Source organism: Orbicella franksi, chromosome 5, assembly GCF_964199315.1.
Source record: "Orbicella franksi chromosome 5, jaOrbFran1.1, whole genome shotgun sequence".
Taxonomy (NCBI): Eukaryota; Metazoa; Cnidaria; class Anthozoa; order Scleractinia; family Merulinidae; genus Orbicella; species Orbicella franksi.
In genome coordinates this window covers 22,106,171-22,132,946 of record NC_138149.1, presented here as the reverse complement: position 1 = coordinate 22,132,946, position 26,776 = coordinate 22,106,171, and the positions used below count along the sequence as shown (strand labels likewise).

At 39.3% G+C, this 26,776-nt stretch overlaps 3 protein-coding genes and 1 pseudogene across 9 annotated transcripts in view; 1 reads left to right on the top strand and 3 right to left on the bottom strand.

Moving 5' to 3' along the window:
- The window catches only part of LOC145486802 (sacsin-like), a 47,734-nt gene extending 46,174 nt beyond the window's left edge, over window positions 1-1,560 (bottom strand). For 2 of the 3 annotated variants that reach the window (XM_081465516.1, XM_081465515.1), the window contains exon 1: window positions 862-1,559. The gene's annotated coding sequence lies outside the window, so the exon portion shown is untranslated. Of the gene's footprint in view, window positions 1-861 lie in introns of all 3 variants that reach the window. The other variant, XM_081465517.1, reaches the window with a different exon arrangement.
- Window positions 1-26,759, bottom strand: part of LOC145486813 (stAR-related lipid transfer protein 3-like) — a 190,717-nt gene extending 163,958 nt beyond the window's left edge. The window contains exons 1-16 of one of the 5 annotated variants that reach the window (XM_081465531.1): window positions 26,474-26,759; window positions 24,721-24,798; window positions 23,919-23,996; window positions 23,289-23,348; window positions 22,837-22,926; window positions 21,885-21,930; window positions 20,929-20,962; window positions 19,965-20,017; window positions 19,591-19,658; window positions 18,004-18,096; window positions 17,848-17,907; window positions 16,749-16,844; window positions 14,798-14,877; window positions 13,636-13,740; window positions 12,879-12,972; window positions 7,853-11,867 (exon numbers count right to left, since the gene is read on the bottom strand). In XM_081465531.1, the coding sequence (XP_081321657.1) occupies window positions 11,769-11,867; window positions 12,879-12,972; window positions 13,636-13,740; window positions 14,798-14,877; window positions 16,749-16,844; window positions 17,848-17,907; window positions 18,004-18,096; window positions 19,591-19,658; window positions 19,965-20,017; window positions 20,929-20,962; window positions 21,885-21,930; window positions 22,837-22,926; window positions 23,289-23,348; window positions 23,919-23,996; window positions 24,721-24,798; window positions 26,474-26,665 (1,326 nt within the window). In that variant the 5' untranslated portion in view covers window positions 26,666-26,759 and the 3' untranslated portion in view covers window positions 7,853-11,768. The other 4 variants (XM_081465532.1, XM_081465533.1, XR_014049335.1 and 1 more) reach the window with 4 other exon arrangements.
- Window positions 1,985-4,741, bottom strand: LOC145487008 (uncharacterized; annotated as a pseudogene).
- On the top strand, window positions 6,449-7,354 carry LOC145487865 (dopamine receptor 1-like). Its single transcript, XM_081466653.1, has one exon. It carries the CDS (start codon window positions 6,449-6,451, stop codon window positions 7,352-7,354), a length of 906 nt encoding a protein of 301 aa, XP_081322779.1.
- Window positions 26,760-26,776: the final 17 nt, after the last annotated feature.

Genomic DNA, 26,776 nt, shown 5'->3' with positions numbered 1-26,776 from the left:
AAATATCAAAATTTCTGTGTGGCAAAAGCGCTAATGAGCTCTTACATTCTTTGTAAAATTTTGAGCTTTTAAACCCTCGTCGCACAAAAAGTATTCAATACATCGCGCTCAAATTCCTTGGGACAGTTAATCGTGCTGTGCCCTTTCAATATTCAGTATTAATCTCTTTGTAGCTCCATCAGAAACTGTATCGCGTATGGTAACGAGGCAAATATTGTGAACAAAGATTCTCCTATTCGAGACTGTTCGTCACTATTCGCACTATTCGAGACTATTCGATTCGTACTATTCGCTACTCGCTTAATTCACTGTTCGGGACTATTCGCTGTTCGCTATTCGCGACTATTCGCCATTCGCTATTCGGGTTTTCCAGACAACCTTCCGGGTTGATGAATATTTCATTAACTAATGGAAAAGGTTTTCTTTGGATTATTCATTCAGACGTTTCTGTATTTCAGGATAAAATTAAATCTAAACGATGCAAGTACCTGGGCTTGCCTTATACTGGCTACGACCTTGTTACAAGCGAGGAGTACTTCACCATTACTGACTTTAATTAATGCATAATGAAAAGATTCTTGTAAACTGTATGCAAAGTAAATCTCTAGAATTATACGGAAATCTTGTCATTTAAGGGACTTTAAAATGTTCAACGCACGCTAAATTCAAACAAAAGAAGGACGTCTGCATCGTCCAAAATGAATTCAAAGGAAACCTGCCCGATATAAAGAACAGGCTATGTTTCTAAACAAGCCGATGTCAAAATACCTATGCAAAGTTTGCAATGTAGTTATGTCTATCCTGTAGAAATGAACAACTTCAAAAGAAAGGCATACTTCTCTTTAAGACCTTTAAGCTTACCTCTCTCAAATACATCACTTCGTTCCATCGAAGGCGAGCCACCGCAGATTCGAATCCGCCGATAGCTTTCCCGGAAAAACGCGAAAATAACAGCTGAACAAATAACATCAGCTTAAAAGTCACGTGATAAGATTTCTCGGAATCGAATTATATTTCCGGGGAATCTCATCTGTGGGTATATGCTCCGGAGTCCGTTTCACGAAGGTCCCGAAAAGTTTTCGCACCCGGAAAGCCGTAGCAAAATCTCAAACCTTATGATTACAGAACTGTTTTATTCACATATTCCTAATATGAAAGAGGTTCTCTTCATACAAAAGGTTTCAGGCGTATACAGATCTATACACCTCCCTGTTTTTAGATACAGACCAGTTAAAAATGGCTTTCCGGGCCATAAAAGTTTCCGGGGCTTTCGAGAAACGTGCCCCTGGACCTCCTAGTTGGCTCACGCTAAAGCCCGCCCACTCAGAGCCCCCGCTGTAATAGCAGAATCCCTGTTTTTCGAAACCTCGAAGAAAACCCGTTTTTTGTTCCCTTTGCAAAAATATGAGAGGAATTTACCTTCGATTTTTCGAACCTCGCAATTTTTCAAACCCGTTTCGTTCCCCTAGATGATTGGAAAAATCGGGATTTTACTGTATAAACAAAATAAATGTATCGGGTTATAGGGAAGTCTTGCCATTTCCAATCAGGGCCACTGGTTGGAATATAGCCGAAGTCCACCCTCTAAGAGTTAATATTAATTTCAAATGAAAGGCGTTCCTCTCACTCAACAACCCCAAAAACATCATTTAATTTCTTTCTAAGTTGTGGTGACCGAGATCGGTCATCACTTCGCCCGTCTAAGCTTAAAATTCAATAATCTTACTTGAGTATTTCTCGGTCAGACCTGAAAATGACAGCTGAATAAATAGCACACTCTTTAAATGTCCCGTGATAAGAGTTCTCGGACTCTGATCAATTTCCCGGGAAATCTAAAGACCTGTAAGTTTTTTAGCTGTAGTAAAGATCGTCGGCTCTGGGGTTACATGATTTGAAAGACTAGATTCTTAGACTAATATTTCTGTTTAAAATCTTGAACTATTTTTCAAATAGGCAAAAGAGAATATATCAACCAAGAAAAACGAAAATCAGTTCGGAATAGCGTGGGTCGAAATAATGGCCGTCCAACTGGACTCACACTCGACGCAACAAAGGAGCAGTGCGTAACCATTAAAACGAGGACACTACTATCTATACCACAGGTTTTTGAATCTCTTCCTGGTTTAAGTTATTAAAACACATGTTAACAGTTTCATTATATTACTATTGTAGACTGTCATGAGCGGAAGAAGAGTAAGAGAATTAACCCTTAGCCTAGCTTTGTTCTCAGGGTAGTCCTTCTCAAGTAAATTTTTAAATCACTCCTAGCTTCATAAGGGACCGGTCATTATTTATCGCCTGGGGGGGAGGGAGGGGAGGATGCGGAGGAGTTTTGTTGCGACAACGGAGCACTTAATTTAAGGCGGGGTTTTACCTGAATTTAAGTGAAATTTTAGGAAGTTTAAAGAGCGATTAAAAGTAAAAAAAAGGTTATGGAACATGGTGTACATCAACCAATTTTTAACTTCAATTTCTAATTTTAAAACAACACCAAATCTTCAAAATTTCCTATTTTCATAAATTTTACTAATCCTTTGAGAAAAACTATTTATCTGCAAATACACCTAAAAATCACCAAAAAATTTACAAAACAGCCCAAAACATAGATATGTGGGATGAGCAGAGAGATTCTTGACTGCTTGAAACGTAAACGAGATATTTGCATTAAAACCATAATACCCAGCCAAAATACGGCCTTCATGTAGACCCCCGCCTTAAGTGGTCTCCCTTTGGAGTATACAGTGCTTTTTTGATACCCCCTACATAGGCGGTGGAAGATTCCATGATCCCCCCTCCTTCTTATCTCCCAGTCATTACAAAAAGCCAGTGTTACTATATGCATACTTAGGTCTCATCAACCTTGAACGCCAAGTTTCCATATTTGTTCATCTGGTATCAATTTTATCGTTCCTGAAAGGTTGCTCAAATCTTTTAAAACATAATCGTTTTCGCTTTCGTTGTCGTCCTCCTCAGCTGTCGATTTCTTACTCGTATTCTTCATCCTCTGACGATTCGTCTGTGTCCGCAGACTCTTTGATGTGTCGGTAATAATGACATCGAATAGCCTCCATTTTGTCAGGCTTCCGACCAATAGTGGTCTAACCGTGTTTTTTCAGGTACAACTCACGTTCTTTTAACCTTAATTTTTCCACCTTGCCACTCTCAATAAGAGTATTCTGCTTCAAGTCCTTGTATGTCCGTTTCGTCTCTTGCCCCCTCCATTCCTCAGCTTCTCTTGTTCTAATGTCTTTTCTGACATCAATATCTTTCAGATGATTAACATATGTAATAACGCGTTTCTCATCGACATTGTATTTTGGACAGAAGCTCTTGATAGTATCTCCATCGTTGGTTAGACCGATGGAATGTTCCTCAGACAAGTCCTTGGAAAATTTTCTTGGGGCATAGTCATCCAGGGTCCTCCCTGTCGATTCCGTCTGATAGGCATCCATGAAATGTCCCGGATTGTTTGGGTCTGGTACAGGTTGCTGAATTCTTTCTCTCTGTGGCCCCACCCATCTGTTGTTAGAACACCAAGAACGGACGTTGGAGTTCTCCTCTTTGCAGGAATCACAACAGAATTCCATGAAGAGCTCTCCGCGGATATATAGTGGTCTTCAAAAAATGATTCGATCTTTCTGAAGTATGCGGCACCAATGAATTACAGTTTGTTTCTTGCTGACTCGCCCTGATATCTATTAAGATGGGCAGAATTGAAAAAGAACAATTCCTCAGGAAGCTCACTCACCTTACTCTTGATATAGTCTTTAAGAACAGGGTGGTCATCAATCCTCTCGGCAACCTGACTGCATACGTACCAAGCATTTTTCGCCATCCGCTTCTCTTCGTACCCTTCGTATGACTGGAGTGACATTTGTTTAATTTCCTCTTCTCAAAGATCTTCAAATCTCCTATACTTTTCCAAGTCTAGAGTTGCGCCATCCACAAGAGCATCAGAAATGACAGAGTTTGTCCGCTCGGCTTCACCTTGCCCGCTGTCGCCCCTCGAACGATGGCATCGCACACGGAAATAAGAAATGTGAATCCTTGCTAACTCGGCATCTCGAAACCTAACTTCGTAGTTCGAAACCCCAACCCCAAGGCCAGCGTCTATAATTCTTCGCGTTTTAATTTTTACCTCTCAACCCTTTCCCCGTTGACGCCTGCAACACAGGCTATTGCAGTGTTTTCTTCCTATATTGGCCTTGTCTGTGGGATTCTCTCACGGTTTTGATTGAGTCAATATTTGAACTTGCTTAAGGTGATGCGTCCGATTTCTTTTTAAAAGAATTGGAAACATGGAACTTTGTCAACATCTACATCAAACTTAAACGTTTAAGAGTATCACGTTTAATAGCTAAGCACAACTATTGATCATTTCATTATATTAAATAGATCGTGTCTGAACAAGAAGCAAAGCCAGGCGATAAATAATGACCGGTCCCTAAATCCCAGGAGAGCCTATATACTACTAATCCTGTGATGATAATTGTACTCATGTGGACAGCTCAATCGACTTTAACCTATTGACGCCTGTGGGGCCATTTTGCCACTTCTAACGTCATCACCTTTGACCAAAATTGGCATCACTTATATTTAAGTTCTACACGAGGAAAGATCTTTCCAATGATACCCAGATCAGAGTGAGCTGAACTGTGCGCGAAAATCCCCCGAAATGTGGATGAAAAACTCGGAGCAAAATTTCCTCAATTACGCTTGGCTACTCCGTGGTAAGAACTTCCCGTCCAAACATTTATGCGCATGCTAGTGGAAAGAACGGGCATCCTGTCATGTTGCAAATGCTTTTTTGAGTAGATTGGAGCTAATTTGGCTCATATTCATGCTGAAAATCTTCAAAATGTCCAATTAATGCGTTTTTGCCAAAAAGCTCCTGTTGTCAATGGTTTAAACTAATTTTGATCCTCTACGAAAACACCTACACAAAGCGCCTGGCGACATATTTTTAGAGGGCTTATCTTGGGTGTAAGGCCTATATAGTGGATTCACTCTCTCGCCATTATTATCTTCTCTTGAGAATGTTTACAGCCTGTCGCTTATTCCTAAACGTAAAGAGGGGGAGTACTAAAGCGAGGGAATTTCTCTCCTTTCCTCTCTGCCATCTCGTGCTCATTTCCTCCTTTTAGTGGTACGCTCAACAGTCTGCGAAAATAACAGGTTGTGCAGGCAATAAGACAAAGACGGCCGGTGTCTCCTTAAAAAAATAGCCAGAGAAAACTGCGACATTCATAGAATATGTCAGTTCAAGAGATTGGTCAGTTCCAATTTAGGACCTAAGTACTTCCGCCATTAACACAACAATTAATGATCTCTTAGCCCGCAGCGGTGACACAGAACTGAACAGCGAGCAACACAATATATTTCATTGCCGCCCTTCGCTTCTCAATGACCACTGTACCCAGTTAAATAAATGAGAGTTCACAGATCAAAAAGAGCTTTAGGCAAAAACGTTTTTGAACTGTCCCACTTTTGGGAAATAAATTTATTTTCTCAAAAAAAGTCTGCAAATCAAGACCCAGTGTCTTTAGCGAATCTTTAGCAGTTGATGTCATGGTTAAGTGTTCGTGATCGCAGCTTCTAATTCTGACATTACTGCACGAATTTAAAAATCTTTATTGCACCTTAAATTAATCATTCATTGTGTCATTTTTTTAAAAAAAAAAAATACATTCAAATGAACTTGCGACAATCTGTTTCGCCTTTTATAAATTACACATGGATGTTACATCTTCGTGCACTTCGCTATTTTAACAGATATTCAAATTATTCATTTTAAAATATGATATATATATATATATCTATATCTATATCTATATCTATATCTATATCTATATCTATATCTATATCTATATCTATATCTATATCTATATCTATATCTATATCTATATCTATATCTATATCTATATCTATATCTATATCTATATCTATATCTATATCTATATCTATATATCATGATTAAGTTTCTTAATTCAGTCCAGGGTGTAATGATTAATTTAATGGGTTCGTTTTAAAAAGCGTTGCTCTCGAGGAGAAGCCATGTCGATTAAAGGATCATCAGTTTTTTTATTAATTTTGTCAGAATGTGAGGTAATAATCGTTTTCAAATTGTCATAAATTAGTGAGTATTCATTATAGTTCTGTCAATGTTAAGAAGGAGCGCTTTTCACTAGAGTCCTCCAATGCATTTTAAAAAGCTATGAAACACGGACAGAGCAACTCATAGCTTAGCAGTCTTGTTTGCCGATGGCTACTGCCTGATCCCGTCAGTACTGACATGAAAAAGACTACGCCGCGCCGAGTGGTAACAGTTTCCAGCAGTCAAAAATCTGATTCAGCAGTCGCCGGTTCGGAGAAAGGAAAGCTGTTTTCGTGAACTTATTCTGTAGCAAGATTAAAGTGTCCTTAGAAATCCCGACTGGATGTCATCGCGATGGCCTCTTGTGACGGACTGCAGTACATTCCCTCACCCTCCGATGCTCAAGATCTCTATTCCACCTACATCTATAAAAGTGTTCTGTCGTTTACAGCGATCGCACTGAACGTTGCAACAATCCTTGCGATAAGAAAAACGTCATCGATACCGCAGCCTTTAAAAACACTGCTTCTGAGTCTTGCTGTTTCTGATCTTGGTGTCGGTTCTCTGGTACAGCCATTTTACGTCTCACTTTTGGTCAAGTGGTCGCGATCGCAAACCAACTATCCTGATTGCATCGTCTTTCAAGTTTTAGCGATCGTCATCGGTTTCTTTTCTGAAGCTTCGTTTTTCGGTGTCGCGGCCATTAGTGTCGACCGATTCTTGGCAATTCATCTTCATCTCAGATATCAGGAGTTTGTAACTCACAAGCGTGTTGTTGTAGCGGTGATCTCAATATGGCTGCTGAGTGCATTTCTTTCTTCAATGTCATTTTGGTCTCCAACTGGCATCAGTTACGCCATTTTCACCACTATCGGAGTAACTTGTCTTCTTGTTACAGCAATAGCCTATTTTAGGATATATTTGGCTTTCAAACGCCACAGGAACCAAATAATAGACCTTCAAGTACAGCAAGAAGCACAGAATGGCAAAATGGTAAATTTTTCGTCTCTTCGGAATTCTGCTGTTGGAGTGTTCTACGTTTACCTGGTATTTTCAGCTTGTTATACGCCTAGCTGGATTGTTTTGGTTGCGCGTTCTATCCTCGGGCTGAGCATCGCTCTGAAGAAGTTTGCCATCCTTTCATGGACCCTGTTTTTTCTTAATTCATCTTTGAACCCTGTTATTTATTGCTGGAAGATGAGGCACATTCGACATGCTCTCATGAACACACTACAACGCATCGTTCCACGTCGGCACTGATATTGCCAAGCAAAAAAGCAGTCGTAGGACTCAACTTGTGACGTTTTTCGAGAGACTAATTTCCTGAAACAAAAAAGCCTCAACGAACAAGAAGACCAGGCAGTAGCCTGTGAACAAGCTCTCTAGTCGAGGATGGGGCGGAGAGAAAGCGGGAGGAAAGAGGGGAGGGGAGAGAGAGGAGAGACGCCACAATCCCCACCCCGTTCTCCCCTCGGCCACTTCACTCTAAGCCAGTTCCTTTTTGGCCCTTCCAGCCGGAGCCTGTTCACCAGGCAATATCACTGAATCCTTTGTGAAACATATACTTTGAGGCATTCTCCGCCGTGGACTTCTTCTGTCACTTCATTCGCATGCTTGAGTAGCCAAAGGTACAGGAAGCTTACCATAACTAGGAATAAAATCACAACTAACATACGCCGCAACCCATAAAAAGAAGTGAAGAGAAAACTTAAGACAGTGTCTCTTCATTGAGATATGACTGGAACTGTGGGATGGACGGCCTGAATGTTTAATGGTCTGAACTTCTCTCAGTCGGGTAAAAGGAAGTAAAGGAAATCATAAATTTAATGTCTACACTAATGCCACTCTAATTGAAATTTAGATCTAAACACTCAGGATATTGATCTTAAGTACGCTAGCATGTGAAAAATGACTCCATTATCGTCATTTTTGTAAGAGAAATATCGTCTATTGTACCTTTAGGGCCTTTCAGTTTTATAATTTTCAGGAACCTCGCTAGCGCTGTTACTTTAAGGTGTAGTCCCCTCAGCGTCGCCTTGAGGCCCCGCCCAGGTAGTTGCCGGCCTTACCACAATTGTCACAAAAGCATCTCAAAACTCTGCTTTTTTTGGACCCTATTTTATTGTTCTAACACAAATAATAGGCCTTATAATCCATCAAATATTTTCGCTCGCGCGCAATTGGTCTAAACGCGTCAAGTGACCCAGTATTCCCCAGCTAAAACTTGGGAATAGCCGAGAATACTCACCAATTTTCGAAACTGCGCGTGTTGCGAAAAATATTTGAAGGATGATAAACACAATAGCCTCCATTTGACTTTGAAAATATGCTCGGGTATTTGTTCTTGGACATTATCTGTCCTCGAAGCTCACAATTCCGCAGCCAAACCTCGCTCATAATTTCCGCAGGCAAATATCCGAGCATATTTTCGCGCCAAATGGAGGCTGTTGTTTATATACTCGTGTTCTTTATAATATTCCGCGGCATGAGCCTCCATTTCAAGCTATGGTCTATTTACAAGCACACTTCTTGCTTTAATACAAATTAAACAGCAACACAAAGAACTAACGCTAAAAATTACATTACTTTGGTAAAACACAGGATTCACACTACACAAGATACACACTACACAGAAAATATAATTACAAACTGCTGTTGCTTTACAAAGATAGTACTTAAATACGTATTGTTTAAAAAACTGACGCTATGTCACTCCTCTGGAATGGCATGTGACAACCCGAATGATAACCGCCAAGGAGACTTCGGTTTGAGTAATGAGAGTCAGAGACAGAGTTGAAGACTGCTTATCAAACACCAAAATGAAAATGTCCATTTCAAAACATTGACAGTTAAGGTGGCTCAAAACAGTTTCCAGCAGTTAGATTTTGATGGGTCATTGTAACCACCCTTTATCACTTGATGCTACAATCATGGTATCAAAAAACTGCCCAATCGTTGGTGAATAAGTTGTTATGCTTTTCGCGAAACAATAGGTTACCATAGCAACAGTATGACCTGCTAATCACAGGTTTAGGGGCTTGTAATTCAAAAACGACAAGATGAATTTGTTATTTAATAAGCATGATAAGACGAAATTTTGAGCAAAGTTTTAAAAACATATGTACATAGTCCAGAGCCACCTTAAAGTTTTGCGTGTTCACCAATGATTGGGCAGTTTTTTGGTACCACAATTGTAGCATCAACTGATAAAGAGTGGTTATGACAACCCATCAAATCTAACTGCTGGAAATTAATTCAACATTTGATTTAAGCAGAGACATAATTAAGATCCTTGCGATTTGAGAAAAGAAGAGTTAGTTAATCGCACAAATGATGATATCCTAAAACGGGCATGAAATCGAGACTGTTTTCTAAGAAGTGAACAAGGTGCCGCCATGTTGACTATTGCTCAGAAAGCAAGGACAAGTAGTGTCATTGTTTTGGGAGACCCTCAAAATAATTGCAGCCAAAATCGACCACTAATGGCAAAATGACAGTCGAAGTATACAACACGAGTTTTTAAGCATTTACTGGTACTTTTCACCAAAGTCACCAAACCTAACTTCAAAAATGACTCTGCTCAGTTTACAGAAATACAGGTTTCAGTCTAAAGAAAATTCAATAACAGCTGCAGTGAAAAACGACAATTTGGCAAGTTGTTTAAAAACATTTGACTTAACCTTTATAGTAACTTTTAATTCATTTACATTCTACAACTTTACCTAAAAAGTTGTGTAAAAACACTGCAAATTGAACGAACGTGCTTAGCTTTCCTCACCTAATCATAAAGTTAAGTAAGTACAGTATCGTTAAATTTATATTTTATTGTATCTATTTAATGTCGGTTTTGTCTTGAGCTAAGGCGCACAAAGTATCTTTGTTAGGGAAAGTTGTTTCCTCCATTTGTTTCTTTAGCTTTCACTTTTCAACAGTGTTTTCAACATTTCTTTCTTTGTAAATCGTATTATATTTTTAACAAAATTCATTAAAACAATTTTAACAATAATAAAATCACGTTCTCTGAAAAATTTAGAACATAGAACTCTAGCTGTAAGAAAAAAACAAGACAGGTAATATACAGGATAACCATGCAATAAATGATCTAATATTAATGTATTATATATGTAGGTCGAATATTCTTTAAGAAATAAACAGAGCTTCATTTTGATTTGGGACAATCAATCAGTTTTTCCCACAGCCCAAAAGAATATAGGATAACTGATATAAAAAATACAGTTGAATCCCGCTAATTCGAACTCGGTTATTTCAAATTCCTCGTTATTTCGAACTCAAAACCAATTCCCTTAGAATTGCCCTTCACTCATTTACTCTCGGCTATTTCGAACTCCCGATATTTCGAATTATTTTTCGTTTCCCCTGAGAGTTCGAAATAGCGGGGTTCAACTGCATACTATCCATATCTTTCTTATTATTATTTTATATGTCTATTACCTTACGGCTAATTTTGCAAACAGAAGTCAAAATCACATCACAGACGTTCATTGTAAAGTTCCTTTTTGACTTGGCAAAAGAGCAAAGCGTCAACACTGAGATTTGACTTTGCCACGACGAATCAATCAGATGGCAGATCAAACCACAGCTCTAATTTTCCGTATCGATTTTGGTTCAATCCTCTTGAATCTGCTTGGTTTTTCTGTCGTGACACAGTAAAATTCCACATATCATCTTAGTGTTCAGGGTTTTCAGACTCACACAGCAACGCTCTCACCAAAAACACCTAGTGAAAGGTATGTCTGTTTCGCCGGGAGACAGGGACGGGGGTCCTTGTCACTGAAGGGGATACTTGTAACACCTTTTAGCGCTTGACAAATAATTGTGTTTGGTAACGTTTAGGGTATCTCATTTCAAATGCTCAAAGTTTGTCATCTTGGAGTACATTCTCAGAGAGAACATAGTCTAATTATTGTGGAATTACGGTTTTTCGAACCTCCAAAGGAAAACGCAAATTGGTCTGAAAAATCGGGTAGTTCAAGAAATCAAATCGGAGGTAAAATGAGTGTTGGACTGAGCGAAGGGAAACGACTTTTTGCTCGAGTTATCGGGAAGTTCAAATCTGCATTGTCAAAAAAATAATTTTTGTCTGCAAGAACGTCCCGGGGTGATCAGAGCCACGTGTCACTTAGCAGAAGCATTGGTAAAAATTTACTTGAGCAATATTCCAAGAAATCAAATTTGTTTTCCATTTACGAAAACATTTCCGGAAGTTCCAGTTGGAACGTAGAACAGAACATGACTTTCAGTTCAGTCTACTGGAAGATTTCCGGGAGAAACGGAACTTTTGAAAAGGAAGTCACATTTTCCAGTAGGGCTAAACTGAATGGAAATTTGTGTTCAATTTACAGTTTGGTACCTTTTTTACCAGTTGCAAGCCTTTGGACTTTCACGGCCTCACACCTCGAAGAAAATGGCGGTTGCTTCGCAAAATCTTCAAATTGAACAAAGTCTTTCCGAACAGAAATTCCAACCCGAAAGTCCGAGAAATTGTTCGTCAATGGTAAACAACCGGAACCTCTTAGGGATGTATGTATTTCAAAACGTCCCCCTTAGCTTAACCGTCCTCTTCAACGCGGGGTGTGTCAGAAGACACGGTCGGAATTTTTTTTCCGGTTCTTGCCATAACCATTGCTTCGTCAGCAGTTGCGTCATAATCTGTTCAGCCAAGATTTTCTCGGACATACGCCTTAAGACCCTGTCCTGTGGAGTACAACATGAATGACATGGCTGCATCGATAACTGACTGAGGTAACCAGCCCTGTTCAACAGAAAAAGAAGGCTAATGGTTAATCGAGATAATAATTAATAACATAGAGATGAACACGTTTAAAATGTGGTGATTTAGAGGATGAACTGAGTCTGAATGTTTTGAAAAGCTCGAAAACATTACGAGGCCGTACGCAAACTCGTGATACGCATTTGTCTCTCACGTTTATCGATGTCGAACTATCTTCATATTATTTGCCTTATATACACACGGTCAAGAACGGATGAAGGATGAGACATATAGGACTTATTCCCAAAGTAATCTTTCTCAAGTTGTATGGGTTATTGACCAAGTGTGAGGTCAAGATGGCTGGATATTGCCCATGTTCTTTTTTTGCGTGTTTATGGACCGAGACGGAGTCGAGGTCCATAAACGCGCAAAAAAAGAACGAGGCCAATATCAAGCCATCTTGACCGAGCAAGCTTGGTCATTAAAGGATTTATTATAAGGCTTTCGGGGAAATTTTTCTTGCGGGACACGGCAGGTAGTCCCGAGCGGGCAAGATAGCTCCATCACAGCGCAGGATTTGATTCATCTTGCCCGCTCACAGAGCTAGCCCTGTAATAAATTTAAATATCACTCCTAGTTCAGAAATCCCAGGAGGGCCTAGAAATAGCTAATCCTGTGACACAGATTTTGCTCACGTGGACAACCCAGGCGCTAACCTGCGAGACAGAGTTCTTCCTCTCACCGAGCAGAAAGAGAAGGGAATCTGTGTCTCCCAGGGCACCCAAGCGAAGTTTTATCCGACAAGAAAACATCTACACAATGAGCATGGTACCATGATCCGAGAAAGCACTGGGTGTCATCTCTACAAATGACTCCATTTGGTCGATTAATTCTCTTACTCGTCATCTTCTCTTGACACTTTACAATGCCAGATACACACTAGACACGGTTAAATTTGTGTACGTAAACCCGGCTGGGCTAATCATGTTACAAGAATTCGTTGTAGGTCCAGCATTAAACTCCTTTGTCCTTTGACTTGCTGAGTGTATTTACCTTCAGGTCCACATCAACCAGCCACACATACTCGGTTCTGCAGGGATTACCCTCAGCCTCTCGAATGGCCCAACCACCAGGACCATTTGTGCCTCTGAACAAAGGAGTAAAAATACACATAATTGAGCTTAGCAATGTCATGACTATATTTATACCTAATCGCACCTTTTGGTACGCCTCGGCGGTATATTAGGCACGCTTGGTCGAACCATGGTTCGTATTTTGATGAGACGCAGTCGAGCCAAAATAACCATGGCGAGACCAGACGAGCCTGATATGCGACCAAAGCGTACCAAAAGGTACCATTAGGTATTTACCCTTCCCACATTTGGCCAAGTAAGTATGATATCTGCAGTGAAGGCATTTTTGACTAATTTTGTTTGAGTCCATGGAGGTCATCTTGGATGCATAAACCTACTCAGCCTCATTCCCAATCTTCCCCTGTTTTCTGAATTCAAGATGGTGCTTATTCGCGCGCTCGCTCTCTTCCCCTATCATTTCTAGATTTTTTCGTCACTTGCAATCAAATAGACTTCTTATCTATAACACCAGAAGAGCAACAGAAAACCATTCGCATCCATGGAGAACAAACGTGAAGTATTTTACTCTTCTTTAAATCGTGAAAAATATGGAATTCGTTTATATGGGTACGAAATATCTGTATGATCTAAGATAAAAAAAGTACAATATTGGATTCTCTTCAAAGATCACATCCATGTACCAAACTGTTCATCAGAGAAAAAAAGTGCAGCCCTACCGTATGTGTTCTTTTTTAGGTGGCATTTCTTCACACTCAACTGCCACGTTACACGAAACATACACATCTCCTCGCTTTTCCCAACGACGCAAATTCACAAAATCCCTGAAACCACACAAGGTTTCTTGTCAGTAGGTTAGGGAAGGTTCTGAAATAAGTCTCTTTAGCTATTCAAGAGCGCTAAAAAACAAAACCTGCAGATTACACGCATACTTAGTACTTAGTATTTGAGTTATGATTGGCTCGCTCCACTATTTGCATTTGTCGTGATTGGGCATAGAGCGGTTTTCAATCCGCGAGGAGTGTACTCCCAGAAAAATACGATGAAGGTGTGCCGCCCGCTTCCTAATACCCTTACCCTATTTAAGGCCAAAATCTGTGATTTTCCCGACCATATTTATGACCCAACCAAAAATTTGATGCCCTTTTTAAGACCTGACCCTTCAATCAATACCCTGTTTCAGACCTGTCGTATAATTAGTTCCCTGATTCACACCGATATTAAAGGCATTATGAAGGGCTTTTGTTGATGGTCTTATCGATAATGACGAAAAAGTGGCGTCGTCTCAAAAAGCATACCGAATTCAAGAGTAGAGTGCAAAAAACATATCCTTTCGAGACCAAAATGGCCAAAATCGATACCCTATTTATGACCAAAACGGCTGAAAAACCGTACCCTTTGGGGCTGCACATACCCATATAGCCCGTATAAGGGAGAATCCCCCCCGGATTTTCAGTTGAGCAGAAGAAAAGTAATCACTCTAGCCAATCACGAAGAACACAGACATTCCAGTGAACCAATCAAAACTCCAAGCGAAAACATGTAGCCGACGCGAAGCGCGGGAAAACTTGCGCGAGCAAGTCACGATTAGTTTTGGTTTTACTTATGATTCAATGAAAAAGCGGCGCGAATTTTTTGGACGCCAATCGCTTAGCGTAATAATGCAAAACCAAAGCAAACGCGAATTCATTTCGACACTCAAGTGAAAACGCTCTTTGTGCTTACTTTGTTTGGATTTACGACAGTCATTAGAAGTGACAACAGTGACAAGCCGATATTTGAGTACCACAAAAAAAGGAACATTTTTGCTCAAGTTAGCATTCTTACAAAAACTATAAACCTGTCTTTTTTAAATCCCCCATGTTCTGTTATCGTACATACCGACTAGCAACCATACCACCGCCCGCCTCACCAGTGGAATTATACACAATATCTGTATGGTCATCAATTTGACGTACAACCTGCCAACGAAATATAGATATTTATTACAAACTGGATCATTAAATAATGCAATTCCAGACTTTTCATTGGCTTAGCCATCATGGGTTATGAGCCATTATACTATGCTCTACAAATGTGGTAAGCGTACGCGTGATTTTTTGGGGTGCTTTTATTTTCACTTTAGTTTAGTCTTCTATATTTTGGGATCATTTTAAATAAAACAATCATTCCACTCGCGCTTGTTGGATATGAAATGTTTACAGTCAACACGCGCCTCGTTAGCTACCTACCATCTCATATCCAACGCGCGCTCGTGGAGTAACTGTTAATTAGAAAACATCAAATGGTGCATCGAAACATTATCCAACAACTCAATAATCAAAATTCAGCAGAGTATTCTCAAAAATAATAATTCTAAAGAAACAGTGAAAGCAAAGCCATCGTCCTCGTTTCTTTGATCTAAAGCGCAAAGTGACAATATAAGTAGCAAAATAATTTGTGTAGATGTCTGTTAGTGACGTAGGATATGTTTTGTATACATTTGTCATTGAAAAAATAAAGCTTATTACAAAAACTGATTTTAAATAATTACAGGGACAGAGCAGTACAATTCAAATACGCCCTATCCCTTTTCTTGATTATGAGAAAAAGGGTATGTGGACTTTTTCACAGCTTATAATTTTCTGAAGGCTAAAGATTTAACATTATACGAAAAGAGCCACGAGCAAAGCGTGCGCGGAGCACGAGGGGGGAGGGGTTAGTGGCTGTCATTCGCTCACACCTAGTTCTCTCACAGTTCTTTTCATCCATTCGATGACGTAAGAAATTACACAGTGTAGGATTCCACGTGCGAATTTTTATTTTAGCTTGCCATTTATGTATGCAAATTAGGACTATTTAAATGCTACGGTTTCCTAGCGCGCCAATCTTTTCAACGTTTCTCTGGCTTCAAGTTAATACTGTTGCGGAATCTATACTCTACCTAGCTTCACCGTCATCGCTACAGTCAGGAAACATTTGTAAGTCTTAATATTCTGTCCTGTATTTTTATTATCGCTCGGCTCTTCTTCACATGCATTTTTATTTATTTCTCCAGTCGAACCTCGCTCGATCACTCAATGCTCAACAAAGCGTGAGTTCGAAATCTCTAGACGTAGCGTCAACAAGAACTGTAAGCTACAGACCGGTTATGATCAGTCAAAAAATACACAAAATTATCTGGTAACTAACCGACTTCCCGATTAAACATTTGTTGAATACGCGCATAGACATCTAGGCACAAAATGGCTGCAGTGTAGATCCCATATGGTATTCCCTAGTTTCTAAAAAACTGGAAAAACTACAATGAAGCCCCAAATGTTTGGATAATTGCCCTTTTAACTTAAAAGTCTTTATCGAACTTTACCGTTTTAACGTATCCAAAATTAATGCTGAATTCATATTGAAAAGTTGTTCAGGCCCTTTGCATATCATCGTTGCAATGGTTGCAACAAGTAAAGTCTGCATACGAGCCAAGTGACCCGACAGGCTAGAGTTTATCCCGGTTTCTGTAGCGACTAAGAGTATTTCTGCTCCCCACCCCCTACACCAACCCCCCTCCCCCTCTAGATACGATGCTAGTCCATCGCAGGGTTACCCACAGCATTGAATTACCCATTCATACACCTGTGTGGAGAGAGGCACTGTGAGAGTAAAGTGTCTTGCCCAGAACACAACACAATGTCCCCGGCCAGGGCTTGAACCCAGACTGCTCGATCCAGAGTCGCGTGCTTAAATCATGAGGCCATCGCGCCGATGGCTGCAATAATTGACAAAAATAATTTCTCAGCAACCAAAGGCACAAGCAATGGCATACGTACTCCATTTCTACAGTTATAAGCGAAATACTTACACAGGAATAGGTAATGTTTCCTCCCCATTTAGGAGCATCCTCAGGATGCAAAACAACCAGGTTAAACACATCTTCCGCTTTGGCATCTAAAGAGTCCTTTGATCATGAACAAAGGCATTGATCACTAATTATAATAACGTTTCTATATAAGGCGCATTCTGATTGGCTGAAACAGCGTGCTTTATCAGAGAACATATGCAGGGTAAGCTGAATTTCAAATTTTTGCTTCGGCATTTTGACAAACTTGACCCAAATTAAACATCCCTGTGACTCAGACAAATGCAATGGAAACGAACTTAATTTGTCTGCAATAAACGTAGCTGCATGGAGGCTATTGCAGTTTTTAAAGTGTACTAAAAGAGCGAGTTTTGCTAGATTCCGACAAACAAATTCCTGACCTAGTGAATGCCTCGTTTTCAGACATAATATTTGTTACGAAGGCAGAAATTAAACTTACGAAGTAAAACAACGACGGAAAGCACCAATTGAGCTGTCTCTGTTTATAATGAGAAGCTTTATTTTTGTAAAAATGCTCTAAAAACACTTTCACAGAGCGCAGTAACGCTTGTTCGCTAAATAGCGACAACTCGACATGTACAACGATCACCAGAAGCGTGATCAGTTGAAAGCTTGCTCTGAGATTCTCTCTTGTACTCTGAATAGAAGGAGCAGTTTAGTCTTTCCAGCTTTGAAGCTAGTTCGGGTAATCTTGCTGCAAGCCGTAAATAACTGTAGCTTCTTTCAAATACAGCTCAGCATTTCGCATTTTCATCCGCAAGCTTTGAGCTTTTTGTTTCGTAATTTCCATCGGAAAAGTGTACGTTTTCATGATAGGTGTTTTTCGTCCCCTCGTCCCCTGGACCTGCAGAATTAATTCTTTCCTAAATGTTTTGTTTCCTTGAGCTCTAGAAATTGGGCGGTGGCTTTTTAGCAATACCTTACTTCTGACACCATGACCAATCCTGTGGTTGCCAAGCAACAGAATATACTGTAGAGGCATAAAGTTGATGTGACAGCTTTTAAAGCCCCCGAGAGTGGCTGTGTTTTTTAAATAACTGACGAATATGATCCACAACAAAAGTCCTTACACACCAATTACCTTTAATCTGTAGATTTTCTTTCCACTGGGGATCACTCTGCTTTCTACTACAACTCCATCCTAAACAAGAGGATTGAAGAGTTGGTCATGCTGTGAGTCATAAAAAACAATATTAAGTTTCTTTTAACGTCAATTCTTTAGATTTTGGCTACATACCTTAACTTTTTCAGATTTCCAACCATCATTGAGGCCCATTAATTCCCAAGTTTTTTCCATTGTTTCTTTGCCTTTTTGAATGTATTCTTTATCCTACACACATACACACACACAAAAAAACAATAAAGAGAAAATTTGTCGATGAAGATGTTTCCTCGTACACTAGTTTATCATGAGTATGTCCTTTGGTCCTTGTCTACAAGATCTATGCTATATGCTGTAGTAGTATGAAAGAGAACTCATCACAACATTGTGATAATATGATTTCTTTTTTTGTACACAAAAATAACCTACGACAATCAGTGTTCTTTGATAGCCCTGTATATGCACAAGGTCTGGGCTTGGTTCTTAAGGAATTAAACTCATCAAGATAACGTTCATGTTAAAACTATTTTCCACGACTGACTCTGGAAAGCTGTTACATCAACTCCGAACAAACGCCTCTCAACAGATGTCAATAACTAACGCTGACACCTGGCAAGACTTGTTCATCAACGGCTATATCAACTAGAAAGGTTTCTAAACTAACGACTTTAGTAAATCCAAATATTCTCTCAGTATGGCGCTCGCGCTTCGTCAATAAGATTTAATACTGCTTAACATCTACCCAGTCCAGGCTTCGCGGCAGATGCCATTTCTTCCAGATAGAAAAGGGTGTTGTTCGAGATATCAGCATTTTCTTTCCGCTATTCGTCTACATGTACAAAGCTGTGTAATTTGGAGGGTTTGGCTCATCATCACAGGCGTTGCGCAGTGCAAATCGACTACGACCTTCGTCCAGCAATGGACCACTCCATTTACAAAGTCAGGAAATTTCACAGTAAATTTTTTGAACGGCATTCCAACACTTACTTTCTGAGAAAAGCTCAAACCATCAGTAGAATGCTGCCTACTTTAGTAAATCAGTTCTGTGTAAACAGTTTCCATGATAATTGCAGTTAAGTTACGAAACCTCGGTTAGCAGCCGGGGGAGGGGGGGGGGCTTACTCCCAGAAAAGGTGGGTTGGAGTGTGCGGCCCACCTCCCAAACCCTTACCCTATTTATGACCAAAACGGATGAAAAACCACACCCTTTGAGGCCGCAAATACCTATATAGCCCACATCAGGGAGTTAGTAGTAACCGCAATAAACCTCTGTCGTAGAAACACGGCATGAGTATTGCTAAACCAAAACCACGTTAGCTATTTTGGCCAATCACAAAGGACGCAAACAATGCAGTGAGCCAATCAAACTCGAGGTAAATAAATGCAGCTGACGCGAAGCGCTGAAAAACATGTGCGAACGAGGCACGATTGGTTTTACTTCTGATTGAATGAAAAAGTGGCGCGAGCTTTTTTTTTTTTTTTAAGCCAATCATGTAGTGTAGTAATATAATGCAAAACCAATTACTTTCGCACTCAAGTGAAAACTAAGTGAAAATCACTTTAACTGCAATTCTTTCTACGATGTGAGCTCTTTTGTGACACAAGCGCGCGTTGTTTTCCCTTTATCTTTACTACTTGAGCTCAAAGCTGCACCATTGATGAGGAAACCTCTCAACATCTCCCAAATTACATATTAAACGTGTCAGGAAAAACGTTTATTACCTGTTGAGACAAACGTCTTGCTGCTGAGTGTTCACCTTCTCTATCACTTTCATTTTCACTTTCAGAAGCTAAAAAAAAATTAAACCACACTTTTCAGTAGTACATCCAAATAATATGAGCTCGACACATTGTTGCCCTGTTTAGCATGATCCTGCCAACGGCCTCAACTCGAGGACAAACAGCCCGTTTTGAGCACTCCAAGAAGCCACACTGGGGAATCTTTTTAACACCAGTGATCCACAATGGTCTAGCTCTGTCTGCCAATCTAACGTTGTCTCTCAAAGCAACTGTGATGTTTTAGAAAACATCTCTGTTGCCTTGATGTGTTTGTATGTAACTACACTAACAGTACAGCAAGATGACACCGCACTAACCTTCTGGTGTGTAAAAGCTATGATCCGAAACTAGGGAATAGGGAGTTATATGCCTGCAATGAGAAAAGAATAACCTCAATTATTTCAAAGAGCTTGCGCTTTCTAAACCTTTGTGTTGTGGATTTTAGGCCAATTCGACCAGACATTTGTTGGGTAAGGTCTATAAAGAGTCATTTGTGAAACTAACAGGATGTGTAATGTTATGTTAGTGGTAAGTGAAAGTGGCGTTCACAGTTGCTTTCCCAATTGCGGTAACTTATAATAATAATAATGACTTTATTATCATGTCAATTACATCGAGCAGTGGAGAATCCCCACTGCTAATAGGGGACACCTAACTAGAACTATCTAAAAATAATATACAGAAAAGTCCTACAAGAGAAATTAAAATTATGAGTTACAAAGATGGCAGTCCCTACATCCATCTAGGCTTGAGATTTATCGCCGATCTTTCTTTATTTGTTAGTTTGCTCCATAGTCCTGGGCCTAGATATCGAATTGAATGTTTTCCATACGTAACAGTGTTAAATTTAGGTAAATGCAAATCTCTCTGCCGTAAACTATATTTATGTTCCTTGTATTTTAGTGCAGTTTATATATCTAATCACAAGGAGAACAGGTGATGCTATTCCCTTGAGACATGGTGGTCTAATGCATAAATGGATAGTGGGATAACCTCTTGATCACGCAGTCTGGGTTTGAGTCCTGACAGAAGTCCACTGTGCCCCTCTATCCACTTCCGAGTACGAATAGGTACTAGCAAATTGTTGAGGCAACCTTACAGAATGCTTGGAAGTAACATGTGGTGGACTAGCATCTCATTTAGGGGGGAGTAACAAAACCCCTAGCTGCTTCATGCTACAGAAACTAGAGTGAGGCGGAGAGAGCTTTGAGATAGTTGGGTTGTTAAATATCATTCTATTGTACAGGAGATAATTCTAAGTGTCAGAGCATCCAGTCTTACCCACGGTGATCATCTAGCAGTGGCCGTCTCTCTTCTGCAAAAATAACACAAAATAATGGAGTCAGTGAATAATTAAATTTCACTTAAGCCACTAAATTCCCAAGTTTTCCCCCAAAATGACCTTTGATGGTGACAGGCCTATTTCCTGCTCTTTATACACTAAATTGCAGCCGAACTGATCTGACCGAAACTTTATTTTAAAATGGACACTAAATAGGCCAAATAGCTTGGTTTTCCACATGCATGGCATGCAAAAAAGGCTCTCTATGCCGAAAATTGCGACAGGCATTCAACCAGTATCAAATGGTGGGCAAGGTTTGGCAGATCTCTCTAGAGCACAAGTGGAATGCTGGCTTGCACGCCTGAAAGTTACATTAATTAATAAAGAAATGGACTCAAATGAAATTACTCAGAAAACAAAAGTACTTTCAATTGTGATCCTCTAACAGAAATTAAAAACATGAACTTCTAGACACCAGTTGGACACTATAAGGGGGCAAAACCTTGAAACTTAACTTTGAAAAGTCAAAGCGCAAAAGACATAAAATTTTCATTAATCATGACCTAAAAAACGTAGTCTAGTTCTGTTAAAAATTCCTATACAAGCACACTGAAACCATAAAATGGGTAATGATGGGTTACACATAGACATGTTTGTGGTGTAAAATTGAAAAAGTTTGGCAGACTTTTTAAAATAATTATGTATGTCTTGGAAATACATGTATATCTACAAATCAATTACAATTTGCATTCCATCTTGGTGTGCTATAAATTAAAGTTATTTCCTGCACAAGTAAAAGGTAATTCAATCACAATTCTCGCAACATTTTGACCAAAATCATTGAGAGTCTCCCTTTAACCAATGAGCTATGAGAGACCCATGGTGAGCAAATTATACAACCACTGAGCTTGAACAATATCAGATAATTAATATACAGACGTGATATAGTTCGTACCTTGCAGCTGGCTACGCTGCTCCACTTCAATTTCATTAGGAATCACCTGTGTGATTGGATGAAAAAGAGAAGTTTAGAATTACTGCTCTTAATTGTGTTGCTGATATAATTTGTTTCTCTGCAGCAGAAATTGTGCAGCCTTGTTGTGTCATTACTTCCAAGCCTGGCCAGGCCACAGAGAACATCTACAAAAGTCTACTGTGAACTTAAAACCAAGTAATGGCCACTGTGAAGGACAGGGTTCATATTCTTTCTTGGACTAAAAATCAAGGACTTTCCAAGACCATTTCAGGACGCAATGCCAATTCTTCAAGGACTCCATCCACTAAAAATATGATTTTGGCCACTGTGTGACACTAAAGACTCAGGTTTAAGGGATTTACACCAGATTTGTTCAAGTCCAAGTCTTTTCATCTTCTTCCACTACAAACATTAGTGACTGCAGGAGATAAGATTGTTTCTTTTTGTATGAACTGCATTTGGGTACACTTTTTTCCTTTTCAGTCAAACAGTCAAACATCAAACTCCACACTTTTTCAAGGACTTCCGATAATGCCTTGAATTAATTCTAATAATTTTTCAAATTCAAGAACTTTCAATGTGGTTGTGAACCCTAAAGGGAGGATTTTTATTATTTGTCATGCTTATGATTCAACAGGATTAAGCCTGGATCACACTTTTCAGATAAGCACAAACGTAAGCACAAGCACTGTACAAGGTTGTTCACACTAGCATTAACATAAACAGTGTGAGTCACATTGGTAGGGAAACAAGATGGCAAATGGTTGAATTCTTCCACTTATATTATGCTCATTTCATGCCAGTTCTCACTTCTAATAAGCATAACACTAATGAGTAATGACATAAGCATAAGCACAAGTTCAAGATGAAAATGTTTCTGTTCCTGTGCTTACACTTGTGCTTTATGTGAACAAGGCTTAAACAATCTTACCTTAACATCAAGTACCCAGGATTCAACCCATGACAAAATTAATGATGATAAGACCAGGAGGTAATACAGAGTTGCACTGCCGCCCGGAGACTGCAGGTGAAATCATTGCCAGTGTCAGCGTGAATGAAACATTAGAAAACATCAATCTCATATCTCGGAAAAAAAAAAAAAATTAATAGCAAAGTAACCAAAGATAACTGGCAGATGTGGATGCTATACTTTAACAGTGTGTCACTGAACTAGAAACCCATCCGTGTGTGCGCAGCAGGTCAAAACATTACGCTTTTTTTTTTCAAAAAGGCTCAGTATGTATTGTAGTGTGATATGTTTGGACTGAACCTAAAGCTGTATATAGAGCAAATTATATCATCTCAGGAGATACACTCAAAACCACTTAACTGTACATGAAGCTTGCTCTTTGTGGTGCATACAGAAAATAGATATTTACTTACTTGAAATGACATTAATACAGCTTTAATAAGAAGAAAGGCAGTGGTAATGGCAGTTGTGGCCTATAAAAATATCAAGTTCAACAGTCACTGATATTTAAATGGTTAAGCAGCAAAATTTATTATTATCAGCATATCAAAATGATTTTCATCTCAACTGATATAAGTTTGGAGAGTTGAATAGTCTCCCTCTAATCTTAAAGTATGGACCTATCTGCTTCCCACTGCATTAAAAGTATTTCAAAGAATCATTGGTACATATTTCTTACAAAATCAAATTTTCAAATTGAACTCATCACCAACTGATGACCTTGGGACTTTGGTGACACAAGAGACACAAGCACCATACAGGTACTTACCAACACTTGCAGAAGGCAAAGGAGATCAGGCAGCAAAAGCATTCCGCAAGCACAATCAAAGCTCAAAGCAACTACATGTCCTTACACTGCTGGAACACAAAACACCTAAGCCCTCCCAAAAACCTCCCAAAAACACCGCTAAGTATGACCTTAATTAGCTCAAGTCTACATGTAACTTGACCTAAATTACATTTAGCCACACTTTTAACCAATTTACAAAACTGGAATAATTTATACCTGCCCACTGCATAATGCTCCTCATTACCACACTTACCGCTACAGCATACCATTTGCGACTGACAAAAAGAGCATATGCAAGAAGAAGAATTGTCATCCGCAAAAATGCCAGCAGCTACAGAAAAGATGAAACAGCACATCAAATTTTGAGAAGGCAGTTTTAAAATTTGCATACAAGCTGGAGGTGTGGTGGCCTCACTCCTGCAAAACATCACACATATCTTGAATATCAACAACACGTTGTTAACACTCCTAGCATAAGCCAGTCATATTTTTGCATTGTGAGAGCAACACATAGTAATTCAAACTCTCTGGCATTATCAGTAGTCCCCCCTTTCGCACACTTCTTACCCTTAGGATTTCAGGCCACCAGTTTTTCCTTGCTGTTAATTTACAGTCATGCTCGATGGACTAAGCAAAAGAGAGACTACTCGTAGTCTAATTAAAGCACGTCCCAACTGCCAAAAATAACCTTTCGTCAATGGCCAGTTAATCAACGACTGATGATCAAGTGGTGTATACAAAACCTCATTTTTTTTAACGCATCTTTAGTCTCTGTCTGTTTGGTTTCCACTTTATAGATATATATTGAGTGGATTTTACATCCCAAAACAAACATTTTTAAAGATAAAAAATGTTGCATACCCAAAAAACAGGTATCACATTACACCCCTACCTGTACCTTTGTGACTGATCACAAAGGATTCCAAGATTTTGAGGTTGGATCAAAAGGTATTAAGGGGATGTATAATTATTTTATCACATGGCTTCACCACTCGTCCCTGCCTGTAGGTTATTTTGCATTTCATATATTCAGTAGCTCTTTCATACTTACTTACCACAATATCAAACAATGATTTTTTAAAGCTGTATTGAACGACGTCCTTTCTAAGTGTACTTTTGAAATCATTATAAGCCTGGAAGTAGATAAAACAATATCAAGAAACAAAACATTTCATAACCAGTTGATGAAAGGGGATAACCTTGAACACTGGCTCTGATGTTTCATTATTTAATAAACTTATTAACAGATTATTTAAATTGCTAAAACTTTGAAAGGCTTTTCAAAGTAAAGAAGAATGGCATTTCCTTTTTGGAATATCTTTTTTCATTTTAGAGATATTTACGTTTTTGTATTATGCAAATAAGGAAAGTGATGACGTCATAGGTGGTTCCACTAAAACAGTACAACACTCAATCAAGATTATCTCTAGAAATATTAAAGCAGTGTTCTTTAAACTTGGCATCAGAACTGTACGTCACAAAAGGACCAAAATGACACCTGTCATGCCGTTGCCATGACAAAAGTAATGCCGCTGGTCCTGTTTTAATTAAGACTATAAGTCCCAGGTTTTGTCTTAAACAAGGATAATCCACTCAAAACAATCTAATGGGGAGAGTTAAGACAATCTGGGAACCATGCGTGTTCGGAGCAAGACCCTCTGTCCCACTTTAAAAGGTTGCAAATGGGGATATTTGGTTTTTCACAGAAAGAGACTGGAGCCAAGAGTGTTGCATGGCAACAACATAGTAGATGTCATTCTGTTTCTTATGTAATGTACATTTCTGGTGCCAAGTTTGAAGAACACTGCTCCAATATTTCTGGAGATATTCTTGGTTCAGTATTTTACTGTTTAAGAGGACCTATTTATGACGTCATCACTTTCCTTATTTGTATAATACAACGTCCCAAACATTAGGATGTGTTTTATATGTAGCATATTTTACGTATTTCCAGAATTATGAAAATATGCTACATATAAAACAAGTCCCAAAGTAAAATTCTTATTTTACCTGAAGAAGGCTGGTTTGGCCAGGGAAATATAGCACACCTTCAAAAAATCATTCTACATTGTGTCGGTTTCTGCTTTTGTATTCTTCATATAAGGGAGCATCCTCCCTCCCTCCCCCCCCCCCCTCCCCCCTCCCCATCCTGGGAGACAAACCCTCCACACCAGCGAGTCTATAGCCCGCAGGCAGACATCATATGACATGCATTGCAATTCAAAGCAACAGCAAATCACAGACCTCTCTTTTCAGCATGAAATGAAGGAAAAAGGTGATGTGTGAATGCAGACTAGCCAGCTAAAGGTGGGTTATAAACCCCAGGAGAGTGGAAAAGGAACCACGCAATGTAAGCTAGCAAACCCAAGGGATTCAAGACAATGAGGAATTCAATATCCCAAGCCCTACAGATCTATAAAACAGCAAAATAAAACAGCAAAACTGTAAAAAAAGTGATCGCTCCCGCCAAGGTGATCATGTGATCGTCTACCAGCTGCACCGGATTAAAAACGCTAAATTAAAAAGAATAAAAACTCTAAAAACGTTTCGATACACTATGGCGTTAACCTTGAATGATATCACATTTCTAAACGTATATTAAATACGATAATTTCTTTTCATGAGCCACAAGACGGTATCGCAAGGGAGCATAAATGAACTACTTTATCTTACAAGGAACTGTAGTATTTCAGTGAGTATTTCCTGCATGAATTAATTATGATAATAAGTTAGTATAAACATCTCATAGTGAGCCCTTGTTTGTTGTACTACAAACATTTTAAAAGAAAAAGACAAAAGCTTACTTACATGAGCGTACAAAATCCAAATAAATAAAGTTGCTAGAAAATCGAAGGCAGCAAGAAGACAGAACAGCCGGCGTGATGGAGAGAAGGAACGGTATGTCGCCGAGGAAACTAAAACCGGAGTATGGCTGTTAGAAGAAGGTTGATGGCTTCCTAATTCTGCATCAGACTCCTGACTAACCAAAGAGCTCATCATTTTAATTCTGCATGAAATAGAACATCACAACGGACCAAGGAAGGAAACCGGAACTTCCAAGGCCCAGGAGATCCTTAGGAGATCCCAGGGTCGGTCCCGGGTCCAAAAGAC